We start from the raw sequence: 27507 nt of genomic DNA, 5'->3' as shown, positions 1-27507 counted from the left end.
GCTCGCTAAAGGAAAGCTGAAACATATCAAAAAATAGAAAAAAGAGGAAAGAGGAAAAAACCTCCTAGGTTCTCACGATTCCAAACAATCTTGGTGCATTTCGTTAAAGTCTTGTTTTCTCTTCACAGCACTATTAATCATCTCCCCACATAATGCTAATTAGCTTGTGTGAGGAAACCTTTGCATTCTGCTCTAGGTGAAATACATTTTGAAGTTTCAGAGAGCTGAAAAGGGCAAAAGCCCTCTAAAAACACAAACTTTTATTTTTCAGAAAGGATCTTTGAGCTAAGGGGCCCTGGTCAAAATGGAATAAATAATATGTAACCGGATGTTAAAATACGACTTTTCCTGCTCTAATTTCAGCTGAGGTTCAAAGACTGAGAACATAGTAAATGGCGAAAGCCACCGTATTCTGAAGGGAGGTTCCAGACTACCTGTGCACCTTATGTAGGATGTGGCAACACAAACAAACCCCCCAAAACCCTAAACATAAAATCTAGTTTGCAACACGTAGACCCTTAACCATCCCAAGGGAATAAAAAGGACTGAAGGTGAAGAGGTTGGAAAGGACAGGCATTAGGGAGAGGAAAAGAACAGTGTCTCAATGAGCTTCCAAGAAGAAGGGGCTAATCCTTGTGAGAGGAGCTTCAAGGGCATCTCGTGGAGAACTTGTCCCCAGGAATTTGAGGGCCACTAAGGGCTGGGGTTTGACCCAACCTGAGAGGTGCTGGTTACGGGCAAGGCCACTGCAGAGCTAGTGCAAATTGTGTCGTACGTAAGGGAACTCTCCCTGTGGGGGGCCTGAAATCCAGCCCACACTCTGCTTGCCAACCTGCGGGTCTTGTCCCAGGGCTCATCCCTTCTCCCCTAGAGTCATTTCCAGTCCTGCCCAAAAGGACAGCCCTATGTGATAAGTGTATTCGCCTGTATTCCCACTGTATTCTCAGAGTCTGAGGGAAATAACGTAAGCAAGTGCTGCCCAGCTCACAGGAAGAACTCTCAATATCCCAGCAAGGACCTCCAGAGAACCCATGAAAGCACCCAGTGGAAGAGTCAGGTGTGGTCATCCTCCCAGTCCAGAGAACATGAGCTTTCAACATGCACTGTGTCCAGAGGAGACTGATGCTGTAATAGCTGGGTACCAGCCAAGGAAGATCTTTCCTACCCTGAACTTTTCTTCCCTGCATCCTCCCTTTCCTTTAATAGAAGAGGCTAGAGGGAGCCTGATGAGTAGGGAGATGCGGAACAGGAGGAAAAGTTGAACACATGTCTCCTTCCTATCCCAGGTCTCCTATGACAACAGGTTCAAGCTTGATGAGGGGAGAAGCTTTACTTAAATTACAAATGAATGGACATTTTAATTACTGAAGTGAGACCTTTCCTGAGACTGGAAGCAGCTGGAGGATCTTTTATTATCCTAGAGTGTTGCCATCTGCCCTCAGTCACAGCCAGGTTCAGAGAAGAACTCACCCATAGAACAGGTCTGAAGGAAAGAATAAGTTTGTTTTCTGATTGCACCTTACGAGATCCACCGTTCAACCATTGCTCATAAAAAATATGCCAGAATATGAACCTAATTAAATCAAATGAATAACTGAATGAATGAATAAATAAAACAAACAAATAAATAAACTGTTCTAATATGCATGACTCAGTCATGAAAGTGAAGGGATTAGAAGCCTGAGTGCTTTTGGTCAGGATTAAGTTTTGGTTTATGTAGGGAGAATGGAGCCTGCAGTGAGATTTATCTTCCGGGAAGTTTTAGACCACAAAGAACCAGAGCTATGGTGACCGTATTTCCTGAAGCAAAATATGGGACATGGAATCTGACAAGTAAGAGTGCAGACTTGGTGATAAATGGGACAGACTGCAATTAGCTCTGTCCCAGAAACGCAGGGACTTAGCCACTGTAGAAACAGCAAGAGCCAGAGAGCTGGCAGATCAGCTGCGCGCTGGAGCTTGTTAGCTGAGCAGAAGAGGTCAAAAGCAGGCCACGGTGCTTTTGTTCATCCACTCCACACCCTCCATCCCCAACTGCTTTGCTGAGATTTTGAAATGATTTCCATTTCAAAGGCAGATTTTAAACTACTTTAATTGAGAACTCGGAAGAAAGGGCACAGGACTGAAAAGCTTCATTCCTGCATGCCCTTAGACTTTCAGAGTGACCCCAGGAAAATGTGCCACATCCTCTGTTGAGCAAGCCCCAGCTTGAGGTTCATCATGCCTCAAAGCCTGGGTCCTGTCCATTTTTTCTAGCTCTTCCTAGAATATTTTTTCTCAGCTAGGACCCTCATGGTCTAAACTCTTTAGTTGTTTGGGTTGAGTTGGGTGCTAAAGATAAATCCATCTCTTTACTCCAAGCTTTGGTAACCTGAGGTGTCGTCATAGGTATTGAGACAACCCACCGTTATCCAATAATAATTGAAATAATGGGAATGTCCAGGGAGAGTATGTCGGGTGAAAAGAGACACAAGGGCTTACAATGGAAAGAATCCTGAGGAAACCAACAAGACAGAACTGAGACAGGCAGTCAGAGCAGCTAGAGGAAACCCAGGGAAGGATTTTGGCTGAAGACAAGAGAGTGTATGGTGTAGAATCAGCACAAAATCCTGCAGAGATGAGATAAAACCTGTAGAATTTCACAAGGCAACTTTGGCAAGAGCATTTCTGTGCAGGTACAGGACCTGGGAAATGTAGCTCCTCCTTAGATCCTTAGCACATCTCCCAAGGCAAGAATAAAAGAATAGATTTTAAGAACCCCCATAGTTGAAAGGTGGACCAAAACCAGTTCCACCAGCATCACCACCTCTCCCACATGCAGCCTAAATAGTTGTACTTGGAGAGAGGAGAGTTGTCAGTGTCCTATGTGTTCATCCACCAGAGGTCAGTTCATCCACTAAGGGTCAGGGGAGGCATTTGCATTGCCTTCATCTTAATCAGCATGAGAGGGACTTCAAGAGGATTTTTTGGAGACCTTTACAAGTATCCTGGAGTTTGGGGATTGGTATTTGACACACACCTGGAAGTCTAAAGGCAAGAGGCAGGGCTGGAACTGCTCTAGCTTGAGAGTGGATCTGAGTGCATTGTGGGATCAAATATATCCACACACAGCAGGCTTCCCAGAGACCTGGGAAGGGTGAAGGGGGACTGGCTTGGTGTCACCTACTCAGGGATGGTGGGTGGACTGGGTCAAGAAGGCTGGATTTATTGAAGCCCTGGAGCTGAGGAGGACACTTAAAGGAGTGAGCTAGAGGGACCACTGTTCATGCCAAGGGGGTCTCCTGCAGGGGATCTCTGAGGAACCCACAATAAAGCCCCACAGAATCCACCCTCACTTCCTCCAAGTCAATAGAACCCTAAGGTGGGGATTTTTTTTCTTTTGAAATAATTTCAGATCTATGGAGGAGTTGCAAGAATAGTACAAATGACCCACCCCTCTTCCTGAACTATTTGAGAGTAATTGCTATAATTTAGGTAGTTGCTGACCTGATTCTCCTACATAACCATCCAAATGAAGAAAGTAATTTATTAGTTTCTTAGAACTGCTGTAATACATTACAATAAGCTGGATGACTTAAGACAACAGAAATGTATTTTCTCACGGTTCTGAAGACCAGAAGTCTGAAATCAAGGTGTTGGCAAGGCTGCACTCTTTCCAAAGGCTCTAGGGGAGGGAGAATCTTCCTTTGCCTCTTCCAGCTTCTAATGGCTGTCAGCATTCCTTACAGCTGCAAACTCTGCCTCTATCTTCACGTGGACCTCTCCTTGTTTCCTTCTGTCTTTGTCTTCTCTTCTGTCTCTTATAAGGACACTTGTCATTGGTTTTAGGGTCCACCCAGATAATCTTGGATGATACATTGCAAGATCCTTAACTTAATCACACCTGAAAAGGCCTTTTTTTTTTTCCAAATAAGGTCATCTACACAAGTTCAGGGAGTTTGGATATAGACATATCTTCTTTTTTTTTTTTTTTTTTAACATCTTTATTGGAGTATAATTGCTTTACAATGGTATGTTAGTTTCAGCTTCACAACAAAATGAATCAGTTATATATATACATATGTTCCCATATCTCTTCCCGCTTGCGTCTCCCTCCCTCCCACCCTCCCTATCCCACCCCTCCAGGCGGTCACAAAGCACCGAGCTGATCTCCCTGTGCTATGCGGCTGCTTCCCACTAGCTATCTACCTTACGTTTGGTAGTGTATATATGTCCATGCCTCTTTATCGCTTTGTCACCGTTTACACTTCCCCCTCCCCATAGCCTCAAGTCCATTCTCTAGTAAGTCTGTGTCTTTATTCCTGTTTCACCCCTAGGTTTTTCATGACATTTTTTTTTTAAATTCCATATATATGTGTTAGCATACGGTATTTGTCTCTCTCTTTCTGACTTACTTCACTCTGTATGACAGACTCTAGGTCTATCCACCTCATTACAAATAGCTCAATTTCGTCTCTTTTTATGGCTGAGTAATATTCCATTGTATATATGTGCCACATCTTCTTTATCCATTCATCCGATGATGGACACTTAGGTTGTTTCCATCTCTGGGCTATTGTAAATAGAGCTGCAATGAACATTTTGGTACATGACTCTTTTTGAATTATGGTTTTCTCAGGGTATATGCCCAGTAGTGGGATTGCTGGGTCATATGGTAGTTCTATTTGTAGCTTTTTAAGGAACCTCCATACTGTTCTCCACAGTGGCTGTATCAATTTACATTCCCACCAACAGTGTAAGAGGGTTCCCTTTTCTCCACACCCTCTCCAGCATTTATTGTTTCTGGATTTTTTGATGATAGCCATTCTGACTGGTGTGAGATGATATCTCATTGTAGTTTTGATTTGCATTTCTCTCATGATTAGTGATGTTGAGCATTCTCTCGTGTGTTTGTTGGCAGTCTGTATATCTTCTTTGGAGAAATGTCTATTTAGGTCTTCTGCCCATTTTTGGATTGGGTTGTTTGTTTTTTTGTTATTAAGCTGCATGAGCTGCTTATAAATTTTGGAGATCAATCCTTTGTCAGTTGCTTCATTTGCAAATATTTTCTCCCATTCTGAGGGTTGTCTTTTGGTCTTCTTTATGGTTTCCTTTGCTGCGCAAAAGCTTTTAAGTTTCATTAGGTCCCATTTGTTTACTCTTGTTTTTATTTCCATTACTCTAGGAGGTGGGTCAGAAAGAATCTTGCTGTGATTTATGTCATAGAGTGTTCTGCCTATGTTTTCCTCTAAGAGTTTGATAGTTTCTGGCCTTACATTTAGGTCTTTAATCCATTTTGAGCCTATTTTTGTGTATGGTGTTAGGGAGTGATCTAACTTCATACTTTTACATGTAGCTGTCCAGTTTTCCCAGCACCACTTATTGAATAGGCTGTCCTTTCTCCACGGTACATTTCTGCCTCCTTTGTCAAAGATAAGGTGACCATATGTGCGTGGGTTTATCTCTGGGCTTTCTATCCTGTTCCATTGATCTATCTTTCTGTTTTTGTGCCAGTACCATACCGTTTTGATAACTGTAGCTTTGTAGTATAGTCTGAAGTCAGGGAGCCTGATTTCTCCAGTTCCTTCTTTCGTTCTCAAGATTGCTTTGGCTATTCAGGGTCTTTTGTGTTTCCATACAAATTGCAAAATTTTTTGTTCTAGTTCTGTGAAAAATGCCAGTGGTAGTTTGATAGGGATTGCATTGAATCTATAGATTGCTTTCGGTAGTAGAGTCATTTTCACAATGTTGATTCTTCCAATCCAAGAACATGGTATATCTCTCCATCTATTTGTATCATCTTTAATTTCTTTCATCAGTGTCTTATAATTTTCTGCATACAGATCTTTTGTCTCCTTAGGTAGGTTTATTCCTAGATATTTTATTCTTTTTGTTGCAATGGTAAATGGGAGTGTTTTCTTGATTTCACTTTCAGATTTTTCATCATTAGTATATAGGAATGCCAGAGATTTCTGTGCATTAATTTTGTATCCTGCCACTTTACCAAATTCATTGATTAGCTCTAGTAGTTTTCTGGTAGCATCTTTAGGGTTCTCTATGTATAGGATCATGTCATCTGCAAACAGTGACAGCTTTACTTCTTCTTTTCCAATTTGGATTCCTTTTATTTCCTTTTCTTCTCTGATTGCTGTGGCTAAAACTTCCAAAACTATGTTGAATAAGAGTGGTGATAGTGGGCAACCTTGTCTTGTTCCTGATCTTAGTGGAAATGCTTTCAGTTTTTCGCCATTGAGGATGATGTTTGCTGTGAGCTTGTCATATATGGCCTTTATTATGTTGAGGAAAGTTCCCTCTATGCCTACTTTCTGCAGGGTTTTTATCATAAATGGGTGTTGAATTTTGTCAAAAGCTTTCTCTGCATCTATTGAGATGATCATATGGTTTTTCTCCTTCAATTTGTTAATATGGTTTATCACATTGATAGATTTGCATATATTGAAGAATCCTTGCATTCCTGGAATAAACCCCACTTGATCATGGTGTATGATCCTTTTAATGTGCTGTTGGATTCTATTTGCTAGTATTTTGTTGAGGATTTTTGCATCTATGTTCATCAGTGATATTGGCCTGTAGTTTTCTTTCTTTGTGACATCCTTGTCTGGTTTTGGTATCAAGGTGATGGTGGCCTCGTAGAAGGAGTTTGGGAGTGTTCCTCCCTCTGCTATATTTTGGAAGAGTTTGAGAAGGATAGGTGTTAGCTCTTCTCTAAATGTTTGATAGAATTCGCCTGTGAAGCCATCTGGTCCTGGGCTTTTCTTTGTTGGAAGATTTTTAATCACAGTTTCAATTTCAGTGCTTGTGATTGGTCTGTTCATATTTTCTATTTCTTCCTGATTCAGTCTTGGCAGGTTGTGCATTTCTAAGAATTTGTCCATTTTTTCCAGATTGTCCATTTTATTGGCATAGAGTTGCTTGTAGTAATCTCTCATGATCTCTTTTATTTCTGCAGTGTCAGTTGTTACCTCTCCTTTTTCATTTCTAATTCTATTGATTTGAGTCTTCTCCCTTTTTTTCTTGATGAGTCTGGCTAGTGGTTTATCTATTTTGTTTATCTTCTCAAAGAACCAGCTTTTAGTTTTATTGATCTTTGCTATTGTTTCCTTCATTTCTTTTTCATTTATTTCTGATCTGATTTTTATGATTTCTTTCCTTCTGCTAGCTTTGGGGTTTTTTTGTTCTTCTTTCTCTAATTGCTTGAGGTGCAAGGTTAGGTTGTTTATTCGAGATGTTTCCTGCTTCTTAAGGTGGGCTTGTATTGCTATAAACTTCCCCCTTAGAACTGCTTTTGCTGCATCCCACAGGTTTTGGGTCGTTGTGTCTCCATTGTCATTTGTTTCTAGGTATTTTTTGATTTCCTCTTTGATTTCTTCAGTGATCACTTCATTATTAAGTAGTGTATTGTTTAGCCTCCATGTGTTTGTATTTTTTACAGATCTTTTCCTGTAATTGATATCTAGTCTCATAGACATATCTTCTGAAGGCCACCATTCAACCTACTCCATCAACATTGATGTATCCATTTCATCTAGTCCAAAGACCCCATTCAAGTTGGTCACATGTCCTAATGATATTCTTTATAGCAAAGAATTCAATCAAGGATCACATGTTGCATATAGTTGTCATGACTCTTTAGCTTCCTTCAAGCTGGAACATTCTCTAGTCTTTCCTTGACTTTCATGAGTTTGACACTGTCGAAGAGTATGCCAGTCATTTTGTACTGGAGTTGGTTTATCCTGGATCATGAGAGCTGGTTGTGCAATTTTGATGAGTTTTGCAAGCAGGTTGATCTTGATATGGCTATCAAGAGATTATTTACACCATGGAAATGTTACCAAGCAGAGTTCTTAATGTTCCCCTTCTAAAGAGCTAGTTGGTAAACATTTACCAGCTCACTGCAGATGAATGTCCCTCAGTTTGGATTTCTCTGTTTCCTATGATTTGATTCAGGCATATATTTTTGGCAGAATCATACAAATAATTATCTTCTTTTCACACTGTATCCCATAAAATTATACATGATTTCAATTTATTCCATTACTGGCTATGTTAAGTAACTTTGATCATTTGATTCAGGTGGTGTCTGTCAGGTCTCTCCACTGTAAAATTACTCTTCTTTTCTTCTGTAATCAATAAGTATTTTGTAGGATGATACTTTTTTTGTTTTTTAAAAAAATATTTTAACCATTTTTAATTCTACAGTTCAGTGGCATTAAGTACATTCACATTGTTGTGCAACTATCACCACTTTTTATCTCCAGAGCTCTTTTCATCTTGCAAAATGGAAACTCTGTACCTGTTAAACAATAACTCCCCATTCCCCCATCCTCTGAGTCTCTGGCAACCACCATTTTACTTTCTCTCTATGGCCTTGACTACTCTCAGTACTCATAAGTTTAATCATGCAGTATTTGTCTTTTTGTGACTGAGTTACTTCACTTAGAGTAATGTTCTCAGGGTTTATCCATGTTGTAGCATATATCAAAATTTCCTTTCTTTTTAAGACTGAATTGTATATATGTACCACAATTCAAGTTGCTTATCTATTATCTGTTGATGGACAATTGGGTTGCTTCCATGTTTTAGCTATTGTGAATAATGCTGCCATGAATGTGAGGGTACAAATATCTCTTCAAGACTCTGCTTTCCAAACATATTGATTCACTGTGTTGTACACCTGAAACTAATATAACATTGTAAAGCAACTATACTTCAACTTAAAAAAAGAAGGAAAAAAGAAGAAAAGACTCTGCTTTCAATTCTTTTGAGTATATACCCAGGAGTGGAATTTCTGGATCATATGGCAATTCTATTTTTAATTTTTGGAGGAACCTCCATCTATTTTCCACAGCAGCTGCAACATTCTACATTCCCACCGACAGTGCACAAGAGTTCCAATTTCTTCACATCCTTGTCAACAGTTGTTATTTTTTGTTTGTTTTTGATATAGGCCATCCTAACAGTTGTGAGGTGATATCTTCTTGTGGTTTCAATTTGCATTTCTCTGATAATTAGTGATGTTGAGCATTTTTCATATACCTGTTGTCCATTTGTATGTCTTCTCTGGAGAAGTGCCTATTCAAGTCCTTTGCCCATTTTTCAATCAGGTTGTTTTTTTGTTGTTGGGTAGGGTGGTACTTTGAGACTATGTAAATACTATGTTTCTTATTAAACTTTTACCCACTAGGTTTAGCATCGATTTATGCTTCCTGGATAAATTATTACTATGATAGTTGCCAAATGGTGATTTTACTAATTTCATTATTCCAACTATATTTATCACTTGGCTTTTTATTGTATGGGAAAACCTTCTTCTCTCCCCATTTATTTATTCATGTATTTATTTATATCATTTTGAATTCTTATTGTATGTAAAGGTTTATAATCTGTTATTATCTTTACTATTTATTTGAATGTCCAAGTGGTCCCAGATTTGGCTACTGGGAGCCCATGAGAAGTTTCTGTGTTCTAGTAACGTGTCCCTATTTTTCTTTGAGCAGTTCTTTACTTACAGACACAACGAGATTTTCGGGTTCATCTTTCTGGCCATTGTCCTGGAATCAACCTTTTCTCCAGAAAGTCTTTTTTTCTTTTAGTGGAGAATTATATTTAGAAACTAAGATCTGGGTGCTAAGTGTGCTCCCAGGGCCTCTCAGATGACAGAGCTAGGGAATATATGCACTCATATATAGACACATATATCTATATTTCCATATCTATCCATGTATATTAAAAACTATTGATTCATACCAACACCTCCAATTCCAATTCAACATCACTGGATTCATTCTAATTTTCTTATTTTCATATTTATAACTCCAAAAGTGAGAGCCTAGCTTCTGTTATCCTCAATAGATACTACTTATTTGATTAGTGATCCTGTATGTGTATATTCTTCAGTGGCTTCTGTGCCCTCTACGTGGATGCCCTCTCCAGTGTACCTGGGCTCTGACACCCCCATGCCAGGCTACACAGATGCCCTCTTCACTCCACATTGGCCTGCTCCATTGCAGCCCCCTTGCACATACCCTCTTTGCCTTTCTTAGTTCTGACACCCCGTGCCAGATTATCCAAAGGCTATGCAAGCAACACAGACATGTCTACCATTGCCTACCTTGCTTCTAGCCTAACTCTGCCTTCCCTCAGCATGGCTTTGCTGATTAGACCTGAGTCAATGTCTGTACCTCTCTAGGCTGGTCTTCATAAATAATTTGGGGGGTTGACTTATAAAATTCAGCTGAGCCAGTTAGACACCCCTTCCTTGAGGGGAAGTTTAGAGTTGGAAAATCGAGAGACCAAGAATGTTGGCAATGGGGTTGAAGTCAAGAGTGCACTGAGAACTGTCATGCTGAGAAAGGACTGTAACAGCCAGATTGAACTCTGTCTCAAATGAAGCAGAGCTTAATAGGGAGAGAAGGAAGAGGAGCAGATGTGCTGAGGGAAGCTGGTATGACCTGACCATGCTACCTCTGGGATATCCCAGCTGCAGTTCCCCCAAGGCCAGTTGTCTCCCTAGGGATGGACTGAGACAGATGTGTGCCCAGTGTGGGCCAGTAATTTGGCAGCCCTTCAAATAATATTCTTTAAATATTGTTCACATTTAATTATTTAGTGAGTACAGGGAAAGACTAATTTTCTAATGCTATAAGTAAAGGATTTATTATATACACTTATAACATGGAAGTTCCTGAACCAGACAACTTCATGGAAAAATGTTAAATAATTTAAAACCCATGTAATCAACTCAACTCTGCCATACGTTAATCGGAATCTGACTTCAGGCACATGTCCATTGCCTATTTTCAGCATTGGTGGCTTTGCTTGTAGGTGCATAGACACATTGAAAAAAATCCTACAACAAATGTTTTTGTGCATACATCTATGACTGGATTGATGATTATTTCTTGACAGATTCTTAACATTATATTTGCTGGGTGAAGTTGGAACCGAGCAGAACCCTGCAGACTCCACACTACCCCAAGTACAAGAGTCCCTCTATGTCCCCTGCCTCTTGTTTGTAGGAAACCTGAAGTCTCCCAGGCCTCCTACAGTCACAAAAGAGCGGGCTCGAGAAGTCAAAGATTAGGACAATAGAGTCACAGACTCAGTGTCTCATGCACATTACTGAGCTGTTTTTCAGATACTATAACTGCCGCCAGAGGACATGACATAAGCTGCTCCATCTTGATCAGTACTAAATATATGACTAATGCAATTCCAAGAACTGGCCTCAAGAGAATGGGATTAACATTATTGCTCATAATGATCTATATCTTTGTGGTCATCAAAATAATTATAGCTTGCTCTGCCTGTATATGTAAGTGGGCAATTAAACTTGTCAGCAAAGAGATGCTACAGACCCATGCTGATATCTTCAACTCTGAAAATACGGCACCCTACGCGAGCATGAAGAAGTTACGGAAGATGGACCTTTGCTCCTAATCCCATAGAAATGGAATGATGCTGGACAGTGGGGAACTGAAAGCAGCTCTTTTGCCTCTTTCCTGTTTGCCCATTTCTGTTCCCGTCTAACCTTGAAAGAACCTAATTATAAGAATGAGATCACTAGACAATTTAAACTAACTTCTGACTTATGTGTTCCTGAATGCACACCATGCCTTGCCTAAGCTGTTGATTCTTTTCCTAGATGAAAAGAATTAAGAATGGAGAATTAAGTGGTTAAAGAGTGACTAGCTCTCTACCCCCAATAACCCTCTTAGCAATCCTGCAGGCAGAACACAAGGGCAAGATAACATCTGAAGAGTCAGCCAGCCTGCAGGAACGCAATGGAGAATGATGCAGAACCCAACTTCCTGCCTCGATGATTCACTGGGATTCTTCCCCCGCTTTTTCCCTTTAAAAACTGTCATGGCTGAGCAGATTCTTTGGAGTTGGTCTCCGGGGACATGAGTCCACCTTCTCCTTAGATTGCTGGCTTTTCTGATTAAAGTGACTTTCCTTTCTACTGACACTTGCCTCTTGAATTATTGGCTTTTGAGTGGTGAGCAGCCGAACCTGAGTTCAGTAACAAAATCATGGGAACACTTGAGGCTACATATTGAATATAGAATATTCATATTCTATATATAGAATGCATATGGCTAGATTGCTTTAGGTAAGATGAAAAATGAAGGACTAGACTTTTAAAAATCAATAGTGAAATCAGTTAAAATGAATAAAAGAACTATACCCTTTCCCATCATCTCACACCTACTTTGTGGAGTTAACAAAGTTTGCAACAATTTACAATGTTGTAGGCAAACAAAAGACCAAAACAAACAAGAAAAAACAATACCTCCACCCGCTCCATGGTATTTAATAGTTTGAATTTTGTGTTTTAGTACTTTCAGTCATTTCAATTTATTTGTTTACTTGTGAGATGGAGTACAATCTCTGTCGTCCTGAAGTCAGTCATCCTGAGAGGTGAAATATTTTGCTTTTGGTTACCATACAGAACCTCATCCCTTACTTTTCTTTTTCTTTTTTTTTTTGCGGTACGCGGGCCTCTCACTGTTGTGGCCTCTCCCATTGCGGAGCACAGGCTCCGGACGCACAGGCTCAGTGGCCATGGCTCACGGGCCCAGCTGCTCCGCGGCATGTGGGATCTTCCCGGACCGGGGCACAAACCCGTGTCCCCTGCATCGGCAGGCGGACTCTCAACCACTGCACTACCAGGGAAGCCCCCTTACTTTTCTTTAACAAAGTTATTCTAACAAAATTCATACCAAGCTTGTTGTACAATAAGCAGTTCCAAAGTGTATAAAATGAAAGGTAAAAGGCCCTTTCTTTAGACAGAGTTGAGCTAATACGATATATACTGTTCTCTAAATTATTTTTCCTTGAATTTATGATTTTTATAGTCAGTATGCATAAAAATTTATGTAGTATTTCACCACCATTTAGAAATCTGTCCCTAGTGGTGGATATGTAGGTTGTTTTTAGTTTTTTTATGACCATGAACAATTCAGTGGCAATCGGTTTGCACTGGAATGTGGGCTCCAAGGTGACAGGGGCTTGCCTTGTCACAGGGCTGGCATCTGGAACTGTGCCTGGCTCAGAGTGGACCCTCCATTCACATCTTTTGAATAAATGAATGAACGTATTTGGGGAACATTTGTGCAAGTTTATCTGTAGAATACATTTCTCAGGTGTAAAGTGATGTTCTCTCTCTCCAGCCTGTCCTCATTTTCTTTTAAAGATTTTAAAAAATTTTAGACGGTTTTATTTTTTAATGTTTATTATTATTATTATTATTTTTTGGCTGTGCTGTGCAGCATGTGGGATCTTAGTTCCCCAGCCAGGGATCGAACCCACACCCCCTGCAGTGGAAGCGCGGAGTCTTAACCACTGGACCGCCGGGGAAATCCCCTGTCCTCATTTTGAAGTAGCTTAAGTGGATTTCTCCTCATTGAAATCAATGCTTATTTCAAGAGGAATCCTCCTTGGGTCAAGCTCAACCATCTAAAGCTATATAGTCACACCATGTCAAAGTCACTTTTCACTTTATTAACTTTAAATTTAGCTGTGTCTCAACAATATACCTTTGTCAAAGTTTGCAACAAGAAGCTGCATATGACATTGATTTGCTATACATATTGTTAGAAAAGTTTTGCTAACATCTCAATGGGCAAGGACATAGAAAAACAACTCACAGAATAGAAAATATAAATAACCTATAAACACATGAAAATTCATTCATTCATTAATTACCTGACTTTTATGAAATATCCACCACGTGCCAGGTGCTGTTGTAGGAAATAAGGAAATAAGTATAACCAAAAATAGAATACTACTAAGACAAGAGACAGATGGGCCCCCAGGGCAAACGGTTTGAGTTTGTTCCTTGTGGACAAATACTCCGAGACGGGAATAACAGGGCAATTGAGAGAGGAGGCTGGCACCTGCCCAGAGAGAAGATGAGACCACATATTCCTCATTCTCGAAGTCAGAAGACCTCCCTGACTACATACGTGCAGAAAGGCTCCTTGGAGGTCAAAAAGGGAGTGATGCCAACTAATGCTCACTACCCATAGGCCTCTTCGGTAGAATCCATCTTGGCTAAGAGATGTGCGTGCACACATGGGAAATCCTGAGCTATACCAAATACGGACTTTGAACCAGGCAAATCAGAATGATTGGCCAAAGGAAATCTGGAAGGAATGCACCATAAAAGTGATTCAAACTGACACGAGGGCGTGACTCTGTCTCTGAGCCTGCCCGTGTGTCTATCCACACGTACTCTTTTTTCCTCTTAATAAATACTTTACTTGTTTCACTACTTTCTGTCTTTGTGGGAATTCTTTTTCTGCAAAGCTGTAGGGCTAGGGCCTTGTCACTGATCACGGGTCTAGTGGCTAGGAATCAGTGCTCTCACCGCTGAGATCCAACCTCAATCACTGGCCGGGAACCGAAACCCTGCTTCAAGCTGCTGCAGGACGAGGCCACCCGAGATCACTACTGCTCTCAAGGGGACAGAGACCTCACATTCCATTTCATAAGTTAACAAAGAAATTCAAATTATAACCACTAAACACCTTTCTCCTTTACTTACAAAATTGTCAATGGCTGAAAACTTTGTTAACTCTGCAAAGCAGGTGTTAGATGAACGCTCATATGTATACTCAGGGTGGGAATGGGACATGATGTTCATGTTCATTTAAACTGGATTTTATTTTTATATATTTAAAAAGTCAGGTCCTTTATTTTTCATTTTATATAAAGCGATTTGGAAATATGTACCAACAACCTTAGAATTGGTTCCATCATTTCACCCAATAAATCTAGTACTAAGAATTTATCAAGGAAATAATCATCAACCAGGCCACAGATTTACGTGCAAGATACTTGTTTAGAATTTTTAAAATACATTGAGAGTAACTGAAACCAAGTCCCCCTTAAACTGAGTTAACAATCTTTCTATCCAAAACTTTATTCCCTTTCTTGTCCCACCCTTGTTCCCCTCAAGATTGAGAAGCATCAAAGAAAAGGGGGGACTGAAACCAAGCACGACCCTGAGGGGCATTCCTGGGGCCTTCCGTGCTCCCCATTTCTTGTTTGTAGAAAAAAGGTTTTCACCTCCTAGGCCTTCCCCAAGTTCCAAAGTGCAGACTCAAGCCATTAATGATTAGGACAAGAGTCGTAGGACTCCTATTTCCTCCTGAAGGGATATAAGTAACAATCTGATGCATATCTTTGAGTTGTTCTGCAGGAACTAAGCCCCTTACTCCGGTGGAGGATGATGACTACATGCTGACCACAAGCTTGTGGACCCCAGACTGTTGGAACCAGAAGGCTGATGATTGAGATCTCAGAAACATCACCCTGTTACCTCACAATCAACTAATCAGAAGAAGGTCCTCAAGCTGATCCTATGACCCTCTCCCCAACACTGTCTTTAAAAACCCTTGTCTAAAAGCCAGTGAAGAACACGTTCGATCCCTGGTCGGGAAACTAAGATGCCGCATGCTGGCCAAAAAAAAAAAAAAAAAAAAAGCCAACAAAGAGTTTGAGTCTTTTGAGCATGCACTGCCTATTCTCCTTGCATGGGTGACTTGCAGTAAATGCTGTACATTCCTTCACCACAACCTGGTGTCAGTAGATTGGCTTTGCTGTGAGACAGGTGAGCAGACCTGAGTTTGGTTCAGTAACATAACCTAAATATCTGGCAGTAGGAAAATAATTGTTCTGCACCTATATGTACCTGGAAGGAAATTCTCCAAAATATTGTCATGAATATGGATGATCTTTATTTTCACCTTTGTGCTTCTCTTCATTTTTCCAATTTTCATAATGTGTGTGTATGTGTAGCTTTTATAATCACAGAAACATTTAAAAAAAGTTGTTAGGGGCCTTGCTAGTTCCATTATTTTGTGCCTTCAACATTTATAATCTTTTATGAGAGGTTTATTTCAGAAATTATTGGCTTCCTGCAGGGCTTCCTTCTTTTGAATATAATCTTGTGTATATACTGATACTATTTTTTTTCTTTTTTTTCCTTTTTGTTAAGAAACTCAAGAGCCAAATTAGAAACTTAAGCACAGCTTCTATGTTGAGTTTAATTTTGGTGTTTTTATATTCTTCTTTTCTTAAGACCTAGTTTTTTATTTGGGTGTTTCCAAATAGAGTGTATTTGTTGTAAGCCTTTTGAAAATCCTTGGTGAGTGAACGTAAAGGCATGGATGATGGTAGAACCCTGCTATTTTTGTCAAGAACAGTACTTGAACAAAAATAATGGTCCAGCAGGGTTAAGGAGCCATGGCTACTTAAGCTCTTCCCACCCACCCCTTTCAAGGGAGTAAATGGAGTAATGGTCACATGGATAGCATTATAGTGTTCTCAGCCTGCACTAAATTGTCACTGTCATCAGCAGGGAGTCTTCTCTTCCCCTTTAAAATCTCCAGTTACCCCTCCTGGGGGGACAGATACAACACTGAACTCCAATGTCGAGTGCATCAAGTTGTTTCAATCCTCCAGATTCTGCCTGAGCCCAGTCTCTTGAATTTAGGTAACAACGACTCCTGAAATTTTTATGTCCAGGCTGTTGATTATTACTCTGAACTCCTTTTTTTTTTCTATGCTTTAACATTTTTTATTAGATTTGTTTCTGATTGCATACTTAGTACAGACAACTTGGAAAATATTTTTAAGAAAGGAAAATTTGTATAATTCCATCACCCAATATACATTTAACTCCAGTTGCCTTCCAGTTTTTCTATATACATAAATATTTTGTTTATAAAAGTATGCACACTGTTTTGTAGCATGATTTTTGTATTACAAATATTTTCCCATAGCAATGAGTGTTTTTATACAGCAATACATATAATAACATCCATTAATGAATGTACCAAAACATAGTAATCTCAATCCAAATCTATACGCACACCGGCCTCACCTCCCTGTGTTTCTCCCCACGCCCCTCCACACAGTCCAAATCTGCAGCACTCCCCCATCACGTAAATACCTGTATCCACATGCATACACTCCCACTTACCTTGGAAATTGCGGTCCCTGAAAATTATTTCTGAGGTAATCAGGTTTAAGGGTAAAGATTCATCTTTCTTAGAAAAATTAGGACAATTGGGTGAGGGATAAACTACCCCATTCTACTATATTTCTTAGTCTCCTTTGCATCCTAGACCTTGGTTGCCACCCTCTCCCCCTCATTCAAGTTACATCCATACACTAAGCATTGATCTATCTTTTAGGAAAAAATGTGTGCCAGAGGTGAAGGTGGGGCATGAGATTAACACCTGTACATTCTTGTCTTTATACAGAGCAGCATTTTGCATATTCCAAATCCTGTTAGTTGGTCTGTGTAGTTGAGAAATCTGTTTCTTTTTTCCTCTTTGTAATGTAGAATTCTTGAAATAGGTTTGGACTGCACAGCCAACCCTCAACCGACAAAGTTTAAGGTCCAACAAGTGACTTCATGCCTTGGTTTGAGTTTTCCCACAAAAGCATTGTCTTACAAGGTATTTGCCTCTGGCTAGTCAGCTTATAATGAGCCTGAAATACTACACATTTGTCTAAAAAATAGTATGAAACAATGCTGGGAATGAGTAAACCAGGAAAGGAATACATTTGAATAAGACTTAAACTTAAACTTTATATATATATATATATATATATATATATATATATATATAAAGTTGATCTTTTTAAAAGAAGATTTACTTGGATAAAAATGAATAGGTAACTGGAGACATTTAATGGAGCTTCCAAAGATAGATCTGAGCATTCAGGGGTTATTGGCAAGGCTCTTTTACTCCTTTTGATGTGTTTTTCACTTTGAATATTTAAAGAAACCCAGTGTTTTATTATGTCTAGTTTCACTTCAAAATAGACCTTGGATTTTTCTTGATACAGACGAATCACCATCCTTACACTTGTGCCGGCCCAGTGTGGTTGGCATTTGTACTATAATTGCTGTTGCTAGTATTTGTATCACCAGTGAAGCCAGAAAAGAGAAATAGAGAGGAAGTAGGATTTCCAAAGGTAACTTAGGAAAATGTAGTAGGTAAGAGGAAACGTTTAAAGGAAGCTGGTGAGGACTGAAAAAGTCTTCATAGAAGGTGAGATTAAATGGATCCTTAGAGGAAAAAAGGTGGGGCTGTTGGTGGGGGTGACAGGTTTGTCCATGATCCCCCTGAGGGGGAGTAAAGAAGGGGCAGAGAAGCAGTATTAGATGCTGGGTCCAGCTGTCATGTGTGTAACTACCATAGTTATGGGGTTCACAGAACCAGGGAATTCAAAAATGGAATGACTTTTCCTTTTCTAAAATTGAACCTAAGACAACCTTTTTGACTCAGGGCAAATAAACTTTTTCCAGATGTTTTCAAATGTTCTGTGCCCAATCCAGTGATTTTTCTCAGGCAAATTGGAGTGTTAATCTCTCTGTCTCAGTTTGTTTCACAAATACCATCTAGGTATTTTCTTCCCATTCTTTCTCCTGCCCCACTGTCTCCTGCATCAGTGGAAGGGGTTTTGCTTTCGTGATGGACCTGAATGTGAGAGAGATTGGGTCTGGGGTGTGTGTGTATGGTGTGAGGTACACATGTGGGGTGGCCTAGAGGGAATACTGCCTCTGGTCTTATATGCATGGGTGATATGGGGGAGACTGTTAATTGTCAACATCAGTGTCTTTTATAGAAATAGAACCCCTGATTTTCAGCTGGACACAAGTCACCTTGAATAAAGTCCACAACTGCAATCAGCTGTAGCAGAAGTATATGACATTCAAGTTGTATTCTTCTTTCTCCATTTTCTCTAGCTAGAATTCTGACATGATAATGAGCCACCTTGGACATACAGGTGAGGATAACATCCAGGGATGGTGGTTTTGTGATAGAAGGTTCCTAGACGATTCCATGGGGCAGAACTCCCATTGCAGCTCTAAACTGCTTACCCCAGGCTGTTTCATGAGAGAAAAATTAATTTCTATTTGTTCAAGCCATTGTAAATTTAGGTTTTTGTGATAGTAGCTCAAAATATATCCAAACTAGCATGTGGAGGAAGGAGGGGAGACTAATCGATGCAACATATACATAGAAAGTTGAGCAGTAGCTGCCAGAAACAGTGTTGAGTGGTGGATGGATGTGGACTGTAAGGAAATTCCCAGAGGCAGCCATACTGTCTTTGATGATGCTAAAGAAATAGCTGAGGCTTTAAAGAACGTATTAAAAGTATGGGATTTCCATGTAACACAATACCTAGAAATGCACTGGGGATACAAACAATTGCTGATTACTGCAATTCAATAAACCACTTAAGGCAGTCCCTGGAAAGAATTATTAAAAAGCCAACCCAACACTCTTTGGCTGACCTTAGGACCAATCTGCGGTTTAGCGTTCCATGTTTGTGGAATTCAGATTTTACGGAGGAAGGATTAAGGAACATATTTGCTGACTGTCTGAAAGAACATAGCTTATGTAAATCAACTATGCTTCAATTTTAAAAAAGAATATAGCCTAGAGCAGAGAAATTCTTCAGTTAGGGCGAGAAAGCAAAGTGTTTGTACTTTGCCAATTCACAGACATGCTTCAAAGCGAACAGGCTGAACTTTTGGCTATACAAACAATAGACATGAAGGTTAGTAGTCCAGCTAGATTTCTACCTCCCAGAGTCCATAGAAATTACGAGGTGACATTTGGTAGGTGGAGAAGATGTGTGGAAGCAGAGGTTATCAGAATTTCATCACACTCTTGGACTTCTACAGTTACTCTGTTCCTTCTGAGAACATTCAGGCTGTAGTGTTGTAAGGCTGTAAAACCCCCTTTGCCTAAAGTGGATATATTACTTATTCAACTGAGATCATTAAAGCCACCTACACCATGACTGATGCGAGGGTTTGGGCCAATGCCCTAGGGTGGTTTGGGGATGTGCCCAGCACCCTCTCACTCAGTATGCATCCAGGAGCTCTCCCTTCCTTTCAGCCCAGAGAGAGGCTGTGTCTGGGGAGGGGCAGGGGAGTCTGTGTTGTCCAGGAAGCACAGGGTTGCATATCAATCACCCTGTTTGGCGGGTAGAACAGACACACTGCCCTTTTATCTGATCACTGATCACTATGCAGGCCTTTTCCGTCTTGGAAGTAGAACTCTTTACAACATAGATGGTGTTCTGAGTCACAGTAATAACTAATGTTTGTGAAGTACTTAAGAAATTACAAAGTCTAAGTTATTTGTTTTTACATTGCTAGGAATCACATGTAGATGGCTAATTTTGATCCTGGTGTTTGCATCTTCCATGCACATCCTTCTAACGGACTGATCGACAAATACGTGTGGAACTTCTCTACTGGACCCATAATGAAAGGGGCCTAGGAATCCCCCAAGCTGGAAACTCTCTGTCTTTTCACTGGTGATAACTTCGAATGCTGTCACCCTCCGAAGCATAGGGCACTCCTCTTGATCACGCAGAGTTCTCTTTATATTTCTCTGTACACACTCTCTCCCTACCCTCTTGGTGGATTAAAATGGACTTTTGATGTAGCAAGTTCGGATTTTGGAGAACACCCCAATATAGGCAGGTCTGTTATAATACGGTGCATTTGTTTTTGTTGTTCATTTCATTTGGTCTTGGCTCAACCCACTTATCAGACAACTGTATGTTGTTAAAACACTTCACCTCTCAGTTCTACCTTTGTATCAACTAACTTTACCAACCTAGAGCTCTTGGTCATGGAAGAAGCAAAATCTTGTTTCTCTATGATGACCAGGTCTCGCCCTGAAACTCAGGACAGGCTGTCCCTCCAGCAGCCTCTCGATGACCCTTTGGACTCCCATTTGTTGATCACAAACCACCAGGCGAGTTCAGGGAAGCACTCCGAACTGCTGCTCTTCCTCTGTTACTTCCAGGAATCTTGTAGTCTATCCACCCTGAACAAGCCCTCATTTTCATGGTCTCACTTGTTCCTAACACTGTGTCTTTTACTCAGCGTGCATGCATCTCGGTGAGTTTCCATAACCAAGGCTCTTATTCGTACATCTGCCTGTCCACGCATTTGGGCACGCTGTTTAATATCACTGTGAGCATTTCAGCTTCCAGTTTCTATTGTGTTACTTCTCGGGATGGAAACTGATAACATACATGTTCACTGCAGAGCCCCCAACACCATCCCCGGCACTTCTGCCACTCCTGCCTTCCGCACTGGCCCCTGCCCCACTCACCGGCTATCGAGGAGACAACCACAATGCTCCCGTTGCTCTGCTTCAGCATGGGCATGGCGGCCCCGCTCAGGACCACATAACTCAGGAAGTTGACCTCCATGCTTTTGCGCACGTGGTCAATGTCATCGATAAATACAGTCATAGGATTGTTGGTGTTGGTGATGTGGTTGAGAATGAGCATGTCTAGTCCCCCTGTAAGAGACGGCTGTGTTGAGAGAAACCATCTGAGGTTGATACCTTCTCCCCCTCCTCCCCGTCTCAAAAGCTCCCTGGTGAATCCCTAGGGCAAAGTCCAGAAGAGGAGAGAGGAGAAGCTGTCTCACCCATGAGTTTTCCAGCTTTGGCAACAAATTGCTCTGCGAAGGTCATGTTCTCCATGGTGCCAGCAACGTAGTGTGCGGAGGATGCACCGAGCTCCAGGCAGTGGGATACCACCTGCAGAGGCACAGCGGCCATGGTGTCAATCTCGGCTGCAGACTTTTGGGGGGCAGTCTCTGACATAATGGGGGTTTAAATGAGAGGTTGCTCACAGCCCTGTTTTGGTAGGGGTGTGTGTGTGTGTGTGTGTGTGTGTGTGTGTGTGTGTGTGTGTGTATGTGTGTTGCTAAATGCAACTGACACAATATTAGTCCCCTGTTTGAAATACTGTCTGGAATAAGATAGGGTATAAATGGATAAATCACTGTGCTGGAGTTTAAGTCTGTGCTCATGAGTTTCTGTAAACAGATGTTTCTGAACACGTTATTGGTAGGGATGCTAGTTCCTGTGTGTGTAGCCCTAAGTTTGTGAATATTTGTGTATCCTTGGGTTTCTGAGTCTGAGTATATAAGAGAGCATGTGTCTGCATGGGTACCAGAGTATGAATTCCTGAGTAGGTCCTGGAATGTTGGTATCTGAGCACATATATGTATGTCTGTGACTCCATGTGTCAATGTGTGTGAATAGGCATGCCTATCTCATAGATAGAGATAGAGCCCAAGAACTTTGTGTCTAGATATGTATGCATGAGAATGAATACTTAAATGCATATTTTTATATTCGTTTGGGTGTTTGAACCCTCTGTGTGTGTGTGTGAGTATGCATCTATGTCTGAGTGTGCCAGTTCTGTGTGTTGGCATGTATATGTGAGCATACATAGGAATACATCTGGGCACGTGAGGGTACCTATGGCTGTGGGCACAGGACCCTCACCTTCTTTAGAGCTTCTTCTGACCTCGCTGTCACTACCACATGGGCTCCCATTCTCGCCAGATGATAGGCCATCTCTCTTCCAATCCCCTTGCTGGCCCCTGTGACAATCACTCTTTTTCCTCGAAGCATCTCTGGGAAACCCCAAAAGAAAATAAGGACCATAGCTGTCAGCAACATACCTCCTCCCACTTTAGAGGTGGACAGCCTTATCTCAGTGTCTAAAGGTTATGAGCCCAGATCAACTCATCTCAACTTGCATAAATCAATGAAGGAACAGATCAACTCTTCCGTAAACATTCTCTGAAATGGGAGTTTGCTTTGGTTGCTCAAAACCAAGCCTTCCTGCTGTCCTTTTCTGAAAACTCCTATGGAAAGAGAACAGCTAAAACACTGGAGTTCCAGACATTTCTGGATTCATCCAGTTGCTCAATTGAAATAAAATTCAGAGTCATCAAAACACATGTGCTCAGAGAGATTCCAGATATTTTCTCTCACTTCTATTTAGTCATCAACTCCAGAATTCTTTCTTGTTTCCCACTTATCCATCTCTCCACAGAGCCCAATTATCTGGCTAAGTTGTGAATTTTGGAATAGCCCTATTTTTTTGGTAAGAGATCTGAAATTGCTTTTGATCAAAGGTGCCAAATAAAACATGGACTATTTGGTAATCTTCTAACGCGATGATTACCCCTCCCTACACCCCTATTACCCAGCCTGTGGCTGGAAGACATAGAAACACAGTCTCACCTCAGGGTCCCCTCTTGTCCAGAAACTTTGGGGATCAAGAACTCCTTTTTATCCTCAGAAACACTCTAGCCATCCCTGGGTTTTTAAATCTATTCCTCCAAAATTAGACACATTGGTACTTACCTGGTCTGAATTCCTCCTTCGCAGAATAGTAGTAGTAGGCCAAGAAGATCCCCAGAATGGGGAGGAGATATTTCTTCATAAAAGCCATCAGACAGGGACCTGGCCTGAGGAGCCCTGGAGGACACACAGAGAGAACCTACAGAGCTTTCTACAACCTCCTAGGCAGGCAGCGGCCTCTGAATTGTGACATCAGGGATGGGGGAGGCTGGTTTAGTCTCAGGCAGTCCTAGCCAATTTCCCTGTCAGAGCAGCGATTGGCTTTGGGTGGGATCCCATTCGTCCCTGGCAGCCTGTGTGGTGGATTTCATAATGGACAATGTTTACTCCATTTCATTGAGCAAGAAGAGACTTCCAGATGGCCAGGCTCATGATTGTACAGGACCGGATTCCAGAGCATCCCTACCCTGAGCCCGTCTTCCTCTTAACGCCGTTTACTCCAGGAATCAACGGCCTTTCAAAAGTGGTATATCAAAGGCAGAGAGAAAGTGTGCACAGGGCTTCTGGGGAAGTGTGAGTAATAGCACAGAGAGCCAAAGTCAAGCAAGTCTCATTCTCAGCCCCACCTCCTAGTCGGAAGCAATTAAAAATAACAGCACAAAACAGAAAAATAAGCTTAGTTAAAAAAAAAAAAAGTGCACATTTTGGAGAAAAAAAAAAAAGCAAAGAAGCCCTATAAATCCCACACTTAAGTTCAATGAACAATATTACAACATCAAAGGGGAATGCAAGCCAGCCAGAACCCAGATGGCGGGAAACCCATGACCGGGTCAAGACTCTCAGGCAAGTGCAATGGAATGTACACTTATTAATTTAGCAGCAAATACAGAAGAAATAATGAGTGCCAAGAAAAAAAGGCATTAAGCTGTTAAAGTAGGTCTTATAAATGCGACAGAGGACCAAGAACGTGAACAGGATGGTAGGAAGAGGGGACCTGACGTAGAAGAAAAAACAATGAGCATCGTTGAAGCAAAGCTAGCCTGAAAAGCCCACATCCAGCTAAAAATTGATCTAGTAACAGTAAAAGGACCAGGGGGGAGAAACCCCTACTAATTTAGAATTTATCACAGAAATATAGAAATAACCACCTTGGTATGTCTGTAGCAAGAATTCATTAAGGCTCAATCTTCAAAGAAAGAATTTAAGATATAGTATTGTTAAGTTTTTCAACTTAAAAACAACTAACCAAACCATACACATTACCCTATCACAGAGCAAATCCAGAATTCTGCAAGTTACCAGCGTAGCCAAGAAAATCATTTAAATATGGCAATAAGAATAGGTACCTGTGCTTTGGAGGAGGAATGTGGGTTGAGGGCGGGGGTTGGAGGATTCACACAAGATTAAGAGAAATTGAATTATGACCCCAAGCACAGTATCTGGAAACACTCACTGAATTTTCACTTCAGAGCAAGGGAAAATAAGTTAAGACCCAGAGGAGATGAAATAATTTGTCAACAAAGGCCCACAGCTGTGAAGTTCACTTCCAGAAAACAATGCAGATTTGAGAACAGTTGAGGGCTACATAGAGCTCAAGGTTCATGGAGGACAAAATAGAAAACATGTTTTTTAAATACTTTTTTTTTTTTTTTTTTTTTTGCGGTACGTGGGCCTCTCACTGCCGTGGCCCCTCCTGCTGCGGAGCACAGGCTCCGGACGCGCAGGCTCAGCGGCCGTGGCCCACGGACCCAGCCGGTCTGCGGCACGTGGGATTCTCCCAGACTGGGGCACGAACCTGCGTCCCCTGCATCGGCAGGCGGACTCTCAACCACTGCTCCACCAGGGAAGCCCAGAAAACATGTTGTTTAAAAATCAAGTGGAAAATTACATTACATAGTGTCAGAACTACAAGACCTATAGGCATAGTTTTATAAAGGACTTTATGCCACCAAGATATGTTACACACTAGACTCCATTTTCATCTCTACAGGAAAAGGAATTTAAGTTTTATTTTCTTAATACTATACTATTAATAGCAAAAATATAGGAAACAATGAAAAATGACTTTCAAATCTGATGATGCTAAAATGATAGAAAGATGAACAGATTAGGGAAGTTTATTGCCTGACACACACAAAAAAAGAATTTTAAAGTGCACTACAGAAAATATAAATTTAAAGAAAGCAAAAATAGCAACGAGCAGGAGGAACTGTAGGTGACAACATAAAACAAGTCAACTATTGCTCATTGTTAGCTGAATTAAAAAATGAAGTCCAGGGCTTCCTTGGTGGCGCAGTGGTTGAGAGCCCGCCTGCCGATGCAGGGGACGCGGGTTCGTGCCCCTGTCCGGGAAGATCCCACATGCCGTGGAGCGGCTGGGCCCGTGAGCCATGGCCGCTGAGCCTGCGCATCCGGAGCCTGTGCTCCGCAACGGGAGAGGCCACAGCAGTGAGAGGCCCGCGTAACACAAAAAAAAAAAAAAAAAAAAAAATGAAGTCCAATGTTGTGCTGCCCCCAAAGACATTTAAATGCAGACACATAAAAAACGCTGCAAACAGATTAATAATTAGATGGCCAAAGAGCTATCATGTTGGAAAATAGGGATACAGAGAGAGCATCCAAGAAAATAATTTTCATGGACTTTGATGAAATAATTTTTTTTATATCTTTTTTTTTTGTGGCTGCGTGGCATGCGGGATCTTAGTTCCCCGACTAGGGATCGAACCCGAATCGGTGCCCCCTGCAGTGGAGTGCGGAGTCTTAAACCCTGGACCACCAGGGAAGTCCCTGATGACATAATTTTTTTTTTTTTTTCCCCCCGGTACGCGGGCCTCTCACTGTTGTGGCCTCTCCCGTTGCGGAGCACAGGCTCCGGACGCGCAGGCTCAGCGGCCATGGCTCAGGGGCGCAGCCGCTCCGCGGCATGTGGCATCCTCCCGGACCGGGGCACGAACCCGCGTCCCCTGCATCAGCAGGCGGACTCTCAACCACTGCGCCACCAGGGAAGTCCTGACATAATTTTTAATCAATAAAATGCACCAGTGAGAATGAGGACACTGCGTAATGGTTGATGACATTCAATCTTAGAGGCTCTCAGAAGTTTTGGTCTCAGGATCCCTTTAACAATGTTAAAAATCATTGAGGATCTCAAAGAATTTTCGCGTATGTGGTTTTACCTATTGACATGGATGTATTAGAAATTGACTGAGAATTTCTTTTTTAGCTCAAGAATGCATGAGCATCCACGTATTAAGCTCTGTGTTATTACACATCCTGTAGGCTGGGGAAACTCATGAGAGAAGGAGAAGGAAAAAGGACAAATAATGTTTTAGTATGATTATGAAAGCAGCTTTGACTTTTCAAACTCCCAAGAGGGTCTCAGGGACCCGGGGAACCACACTTGGACCACATTATGTAATACACATGGATCCACTGTATGTCTAGAGTTACATGTCTGGTTCTCTCATTAGCTTGTCAACTCGGACACGGACTATGTCTTTTTCATCTTTACCTCTCTCCATCTCCGTCTAGCTTTGCTCCAAAATGGGCATTCAGTGAACTTTTGCTGTTTTAGTGTTTCCGAGGCACTGCAGCGATGAGAAAATGGCTGTCTTTCTGGAGCCTGATTTAATCCAGGGAAGTCACTGAGATTTAGCATTCTGGCCAGAGCTGATCAACCCCCGCCCCCCTAATCCTCTTCTGGCGGTGCTCAACAAATTTAAAAAAAAAAAAAAAAAAAAGAAAGAAAAAAAGACAAAGGAAATATGAACACTTCACCTAGCATTTGTTTGGACAAATTTTCACCAATCAAGTAAAGTTTCTTTCACTGCCATAGCAACGAACTGAGCTGTTCGTTCCTTCACGCTGCTCCTCCTTTGTAAGGCATTGACCACCTACATTTTAGAGCAGGGTTTCAGTGAAATGCCCTCACCATGACCTGGTCATTTTCAAAAACCCACGTAGCATGGGTCACTCTCAGCTGGAGGTGCATGGCTGAGCCCAGCCAGGAATTCTCTCCGACTTGATCAGCCCCACCTAAATAAATGGGGTCAAGAAAAGCGAGATGGTGAGAAGACGTGCAGGGTTGTTGAATGGGAAAGGGCCTCGGAGGGATGGGCCAGATCTGGGAGGACTCACAGGAAGTGGCAAACACGTGAGGGGGGGCGGCCACAGGGGAATTCCTGTGCATTTGGCATAAAATGTAGATCGTGCAAGGAGCACCTGTCATTTCTGAAGCAGCAGCATCTGGAGGGCTTTCTGGGACTGTTTGGTAGCTTTGTTAAGAAAGTGGTCTCTTCCTTGTGAAAACTGATCCTGCCAGTGGAACAGTGGGCAGACCTTGGAG

At 41.5% G+C, this 27507-nt stretch overlaps 1 protein-coding gene across 2 annotated transcripts in view; it reads right to left on the bottom strand.

Moving 5' to 3' along the window:
* The window catches only part of HSD11B1 (hydroxysteroid 11-beta dehydrogenase 1), a 33319-nt gene extending 9677 nt beyond the window's left edge, over positions 1-23642 (bottom strand). The window contains exons 1-4 of one of the 2 annotated variants that reach the window (XM_027082889.1): positions 23226-23642; positions 22356-22486; positions 21488-21599; positions 21165-21356 (exon numbers count right to left, since the gene is read on the bottom strand). In XM_027082889.1, the coding sequence (XP_026938690.1) occupies positions 21165-21356; positions 21488-21599; positions 22356-22486; positions 23226-23313 (523 nt within the window). In that variant the 5' untranslated portion in view covers positions 23314-23642. The remainder of the gene's footprint in view (positions 1-21164; positions 21357-21487; positions 21600-22355; positions 22487-23225) is intronic. The other variant, XM_027082888.1, reaches the window with a different exon arrangement.
* Positions 23643-27507: the final 3865 nt, after the last annotated feature.

This window comes from Aethalodelphis obliquidens, unplaced genomic scaffold, assembly GCF_003676395.1.
Source record: "Aethalodelphis obliquidens isolate GAN/ISIS:26980383/991018 unplaced genomic scaffold, ASM367639v1 scaffold48, whole genome shotgun sequence".
NCBI classification, from domain to species: Eukaryota; Metazoa; Chordata; class Mammalia; order Artiodactyla; family Delphinidae; genus Aethalodelphis; species Aethalodelphis obliquidens.
Note: the sequence above shows the minus strand (reverse complement) of the source record. Positions and strands in the feature narration are given on the sequence as shown.